General features: G+C 53.4%; 1 protein-coding gene across 1 annotated transcript in view; it reads right to left on the bottom strand.

Annotated features, from left to right (window-relative positions):
* Positions 1-1786: 1786 nt before the first annotated feature.
* The window catches only part of KCNK15 (potassium channel, subfamily K, member 15), a 5700-nt gene continuing 702 nt past the window's right edge, over positions 1787-6784 (bottom strand). The window contains exons 2-3 of the mRNA XM_008586872.1: positions 6611-6779; positions 1787-2277 (exon numbers count right to left, since the gene is read on the bottom strand). Coding sequence (XP_008585094.1) covers positions 1787-2277; positions 6611-6779 — 660 coding nt within the window. The remainder of the gene's footprint in view (positions 2278-6610; positions 6780-6784) is intronic.

Here is a 6784-nt window from a genome sequence, read left to right as displayed (position 1 = left end):
ATCCCCTGCCCACCAACACCACCATTTGGAGAGAAGCAGAGAGGGTGGAGTTGGGGGAGGGGGAGACTTCGGGAGGCTGGGATTTCTAGAGGGTGTTTTTTTCAATCTGGGCTAAGATCACCTGCAGGAGGGCCATGGGAGGGAGCCATCTCCACTTTCCTGCTCCAGAATCCTCTTTTCATATAAAAGGGAAAAGGGCCTTTGGGACCATTAGTCCATTTCCATTTTACAGATGAGGAGACCAAGGCCCTGCGCAGGGGAAGAGCCCCCCCCCCGGTGTCACCTGTGTGGTCAGTGGCACCCCCGGCCTGAGTCTCCCACTCCCAGCAGAGGCTGAGCTGGAGCCAGGGCAGGATGAGCGTGGCGCCATCTCCCACACCTCCTCCTCCCTTTGCTCTTTGGAGCCTCCCAGTGGCCCTGGAAAGATGGGCAGGATGAGTTGTAGCCCATCTGAAAGGTTAGGAAACTGAGGCCCAGGAAAAGGACCTGCTTCACACAAGACCCCTCAGCAAGTGAACAATGGGGACAGAGCTGGGGACCATCGTGCTGCTTCCTTCAGGTGACAGGAGACCATTGCCCCAGGGCACGTCTGCCATGGTACATAATTCTGGCCTTGAATAAGCCCCAGGCTGTGTAGCCCTGTGGGTCTGTCTCTGGTGCCAGTAGCTCTTCCTGGGCCTGGGTTTGGGGGAGAAGGTTGCCAGGGAGACTTCGCTGTCTTGGGAATCTGGCCCTGCAGACAGGGTGTGCAGGATTTGTTCCAGGCTGTGATGTTTGGGTGAGGGCTCCTGCTGAGGGGCCAGAACCAACTGGAGGGAGAGTTGAGAAAAACCAGCTCCTGCCTGGGGCTGTGAGAGGGTGAGGCTGTGGTTCACCTCACCTTAGGGAAATGCTCCTAAAACTCAGATGTAAGGAGAGTTGGCCTTCCTTGTAGTGCTTTTCAAACTTTCTGTTTTCAGAGTGTTTTTACCACAAGTGTACCCTTTGACCCTCACAAGAGCCCCTGGGTAGTAGATGGGGGCCTATGTTGTCATCCCCGTTTTAAAGAGAGGGGAGCTGCGGTCCTGGGAGGGGAAGGCACCTGCCTAAGGTTCTACTGTGAGTTAGTGGCTGGGCCAGGACTAGAACTCAGCTCTCCAATAGTTCAGAGCTCTATCTTCTACGCCTGGAGGTGAAGCAGATAGTTAAGGGGGTGGTTATGCACTTTCTGAGCTGATTCACCATCCAGTTCCTTAAACCAGGAGCTCCTGGGCACATTTCAGTGTTCGGAAACAGAACTGAGTCCCACCCCCTTTGGAGGCACAGCTGTTGCATTAGGCGAAGTCACCTGCATTTATTTATTGAGCAGCAGCGCTATGCCAGGCCCACTACCATTCCCCTGTAGTGACTCCTGAGGCCCTCTAGGAGGGCCCCCTGTCCGTAGAGCAGCACCTTAGAGTGGATGAAGAACATTCACATCCACGAGCTCGCCTGACTCAAACGCTGTGAGGCGGGCTGAGGGTGTACATTGTACCTAGAGCTTCTGTGAGGGCAGTGGAAACTTGAACCCAGGGCTGTCGGCATCACCTCTGGAGCCCTTTCACTGTTTGACAGCCTCCCGAGGGGTGGCAGGAAGACAGGGCCCCAGGTCCTCAGGCTGGGGCCTCTCTCCATCCACCCACCTTTCCATTATTCCCTCTCCAGGAGCAGGAGCTTCCCGGGCCTTTGGGGAGGGAGGGTTCCTGGCCCCTGGGTTGGAATGGGTCACGTTGCATTGTGTTTATGACCATGTAGCTCATGTTGAAAATTAAACGCTCTCGGGCGCGTCGGCGGTGGCCGCGAGGAAGCGCAGGACCACGAGGTTGAGGAAGGCGCCAATGACCGTGAGCCCCAGCAGGATGTAGAGGAAGCTGAAGGCCACGTAGGGCGGCCTCGTCTGCAGCGCCTCGTCGCTCTGCAGCGCCACGAAGTCGCCGAAGCCGATGGTGGTGAGGGTGATGAAGCAGTAGTAGTAGGCGTGGAAGAAGGTCCAGCCCTCGAAGTGCGCGAAGGCGGCGGCCCCGAGGCCGAGGGTGGCGGCGCACAGCAGCAGCCCGGCCACCACCATGTTCTCGGTGGACACGCGCGGCCGCCGCAGGCCCAGGCAGCGCTTGGCCGCCAGCAGCAGGCCCCGCACCAGCGCGTTCAGCCGCTCGCCCAGGCTCTGGAAGGTGACCAGCGTCAGCGGGATGCCCAGGAACGCATAGAACATGCAGAAGACCTTGCCCGAGTCCGTGCCCGGCGTGGCGTGGCCGTACCCTGTGCAGGGACAGTGAAGGGTCGGGTCGGTGAGTGCCCAGCTGCATGGAACACCGTCCCCCCGCAGCCCTCCTGCTGGTGTCCCCCCCGCATCGCAGAGCCCCGCCGACCATCTTCAAACACTAGCTCGACTAGGTCATTCCCCAGCTTTAAAACCGTGCGTGGCTATTTATAAACGTCCCGGAGTGTAAACACCCAAATGTTCCTCGGTTGGGGAATGGATGAACTACCTGCGGTACCCCAAACAGTGGAACTCTTTTCGGCAACAGAACGGCACGAACTACTGTCACCAAGGGGTGGATCTCAAATACATCGGGCTATTATGGAAGAACAAGCTCCAAAGGCAACCTACTGCATATTTCATTTAAATGACCTTCTGGAAATGGCAAAACTATAGGGATGGACAACACACCTGGGATTGCCAGTCATTGGAGGAGGAGTTAACTATTAGGGGGCATGACAGAATTTTGTGGGGTGATGGAATTTCGGGGGGTTTCATGTCTTGATCATGGCTGCAGTTATCAAGTATTCATTTGAATTACGGTGCACAAGCTTTTTCTTGATCTGAATCTCACCCCCTCCAGCCTCACTCCCTTCTCTTCACATCCCCTCTCTCCAGCTACACCCCATGTTGTGTCACCAACCAGCCTGTCCCACTCTACATGCCTTTCCTCGTGATTTTCCCTCCCCTGGATTGCTCCTTTCTCCCCTCCGCCAGTCTCTGCCTCCCCTTGACCATTCAGTCAGCCCTCACTAAACACCTGTTGGTTCTGGTTCTGTCTGGTGTAGCAATATTCTTCACTGGGTCCCCTCAGTCCTTGTAGGGGATCTAAACATGACCAGGATTCCTTGTCTTGGAACATGTGTCATTGCTGGAATGAATGGACATGTATGTTTTCCTGGAGAGGAGCACCAGCTTTCATGGTATTCTCAAAGGGGCCCTTAACCCAGGAAGAGTGGATCAACAGAATATGTATGTCTCCTCTAGTAGATTGGCCCATCTGCCAAAATGTAAAATATACAAACCTTCTTTTTGTGTGTGTGTGTGACCAGTAAGGGGATCTCAACCCTTGATGTGGTGTTGTCAGCACCACACTCTCCCAAGTGAGCTAACCAGCCACCCCTATATAGGGATCCGAACCCGTGGCCCTCGTGTTATCAGCACCGCACTCTCCCGAGTGAGCCATGGGCCGGCCCTAAAATATACAAACCTTTTGACCTCAGCAGTTTGAGTTAGAAAGTTAGCCATCCAATTTACACACATGTGCAACATGATCTATGCATGTGGGTCACCTCTGCAGCATTGATGGTCATATCAAAAATTAGAAACAACCTAAGTTCCATCAGTAGGGGCCTGGTCAAATAAATCATGGTGCCATCTAAATGATGGAACACTACACAGTAGGAGTTCTAACCCTGGAGTGGTTTTGACCCTGAAGGGACATTCAGCAATATCTGGAGACATTTTTGGTTGTCACAAGCAGAGGAGGGGGTGGCTGTGTGCTACTGTCATCCAGAGGATAGAGGCCAGGGATACTGCTGAACATCTAGCAATGCACAGGACAGTCCCACCCCCACCACTGCAAAGAATTATCCAGTCCAAAATAATTCCGAAATTGAGAAACGCTGCTGTACAGCCATGAAAAAGAAGATGCAGGGACTGATATAAAAACATCACCAAAGGGTCGGCCCGGTGGCGCACTGGATAGTGCGCCGCTTGGGAAGCACGGCGGCGCTCCCGTCCGAGGGTTCGGATCCCACATACAGACCGGCTCCCGCTCACTGGCTGAGTGAGGCGCGGGAGCAACACCGAGGCTTGCGATCCCGTTGCCGGTCCCCGGTCCGGTACAGGGGCAACACTGAGGGTTGCGATCCGTTGCCGGACACGGAAAAAAGACAAAAGACAAAAAAAAAAAAAAAAATCACCAAAATATGTTAAGTGAAAGAAGCAGGGACAAAACAGTATGTGTAATATAATGTCTATATAACGTGTGTGTGTGTGTTAAAGGAATATATAGGCAGAGAAAATATCTGGAAGTATACACAAGAAACTGGTAACTGTATTTGATCCAGGGAGTGGAATTTATGGGTGGAGAGACTGGGCAGGAAGGAGACTTCCTTTTTGTTCTATACCCTTTTTTACCCTGTGAAGTGTGTGCTGTGTGCTTATATAACTTATTCACAATATCAACACAACAGGCATATTTCAAGACTTATGGTTCCACATCCACATTTCTACTGCATGGCCCTATCAGTTTGCATCTCTGTTATTTAGGGGAAGGGGGCTCCATCCATCACTAGACTATGAACTCCTTGAGGGCAGGGACATGGCAGTCACTTCTCTATGTCACCCAGACACCAGTGCTCTGCACAGAGCCTGACACAGACTACAGGCTCAATGAAAGTTTTTTGAATCAAGCCAATTTGAAGGGGGTGCTAGTGCAAGGCAGAGGAGCCTCTTCAGGAATAAGAAGCTGGGAAGTGCTGTTTTCAGCTGTTTGGGGCTATGCCAGGTTTTAGCTGAGAGTGAAATGAATAATGGTAATAACTAAACATGCTAGGTACTCCTCATGGGTTATCTATCTTATTAACCCTCCCAATGACTACATGAGATGATATTATTATCCCCATTTTACAGATAAAGAAACTGGGCACAGAGGGAGAAAGTGGCCCAAAGGTCACAGGAACTGAGCTATTAACCACCATTCTCCATTGCCTCTCAGTGCTTCTATCCAAGGAGAACTTGAGCTCCTGGGTCCTGGCTCCTGGCTCTCTGCAAGAATGGCTGAAGTAGACAGGACCACACAGCAGGTGGTGGCACTGCCAGGTGGCCAGAAAAAGCAAAACTCCTCCTGTTTCCACTTTTATTCTGAGTCTCTTTCTCCAGGCTCCCAGATGCATGTCAGAGGGGAACAGCCAGGAGAGGAGGCCAGTGCCATCTGGGAGCCTCCAAAGAATGTGGGGAAGGGCAGAAGAGGTGGATGGGGTCCCACACCAGTGAGCACAGTGACAGGGAGGGTCTCAGGCTGAGCCGAGACAGGGAAGCAGGAGTGCCCGTGGAGACAAGAGCAGGGCAAAAGGGCCGAATAGGAGCTGGGGCCTTGGTCAGCAAATAATGATTATTATCACTAATTAGTGGTGCTGACTTAGCCTCAGGCACTGTGCAAGCGTTTTACATGCTTGACCTCATTTAAACCTGGCAAGCACCCAGTGAGGTAGGAACCATTGCATTTTGGCTTTGAGAAAACCAGAGCTCAGAGAAGTACAGTCAATTGCGGGAGAAGGCAGGTGGCAAGACACCAGAGCAGAACTCCACTCTCGGTAACTACAGAACTCGTGCCTTTAACTCCACCGCTAAACCCAGAGCTCACATTCACTTGCAAGAGCATTACAGAGAAACTTTCTCCACAGCCCCGGCTTCCAGGTTGGTGGCCCGAGCCCAAGGGGGCCTGGACATCCACAGCTGGAAGCCGGGGAGTGGCTGGCACCAAGCTGGGAGCCCTGCAGAGCCTACCTCTTTCCCTCTCGATTCCCCAGCCAGCTGGTAGTCATGGCAACAGCTGGCGGTCCAGTTGTTGCAGAGGTACTGCTCTGATCCCTGAGGGTGAGTGAGGCCCAAAGCTTGTGGTAATCAGTAATTCCTTCAACAAATATTTATTTATTGAGCATCTAGTACATGCTAGGCACTGGCCATACAGTAGTGAGTAAGACAGACTAAGTCCCTGTGCTCACGGAGTAACAAAATAATTGTTATCATATAAAATCAATCTTCTATGTGTCAGGCCCTGTGCTAAACTTTCTGCATATATTATCTCCTTGATAATAATGATCTCATCAGAACCCTGAGATAGGGCCGGCCCGTGGCTCACTTGGTAGAGTGCGGTGCTGATAACACCAAGGCCGCGGGTTCGGATCCCATATAGGGATGGCCGGTTAGCTCACTGGTTGAGCGTGGTGCTGACAACACCAAGCCAAGGGTTGAGATCCCCTTACCGGTCATCTTAAAAAAAAAAAAAAAAAAAAAAATGAACCCTGAGATAGGGCCTATTAGCACCCCTATTTTACAGAGAAGAAAACTGTGGCTCAGAGAGGTTAAGCAACTTGGCTAAGGTCACACAGCTAGTGTGATACAGCCAAGCAAGGAAGCAACTCCAGCCCCTGGGTCGCCCAGCCCCTGGAGCGTTCATCAGGCTCTGCGCAAACAGCTCCCGGACGGCAGCCCCATCGGCAGAGGGAGGCTGGGGGGCTCGGCGAGCCGAACCGACCTGTCGGGAGTCACTCCGCCGGGCAGGGGCAGAGGAGGACCGCAGCCCGGAGGCGCGGGGCGGCTCACCGATGGTGGTGATGACGGTGATGGCGAAGTAGAAGGAGCCGGCGAACTTCCACTGGCGGCCGGCGCGGTGCGGCTCGGCCTGCCTGGCCAGGCGCTCCAGCTCGCGGTAGTCCTCGGCCGAGAAGCCGTACTTGCTGCAGAACTCGCCGCGCTTCTGGGCCAGCCGCCGCTGGC

This window comes from Galeopterus variegatus, unplaced genomic scaffold (assembly GCF_000696425.1).
Source record: "Galeopterus variegatus unplaced genomic scaffold, G_variegatus-3.0.2 Scaffold4162, whole genome shotgun sequence".
Lineage (NCBI taxonomy): Eukaryota > Metazoa > Chordata > Mammalia > Dermoptera > Cynocephalidae > Galeopterus > Galeopterus variegatus.
Note: the sequence above shows the minus strand (reverse complement) of the source record. Positions and strands in the feature narration are given on the sequence as shown.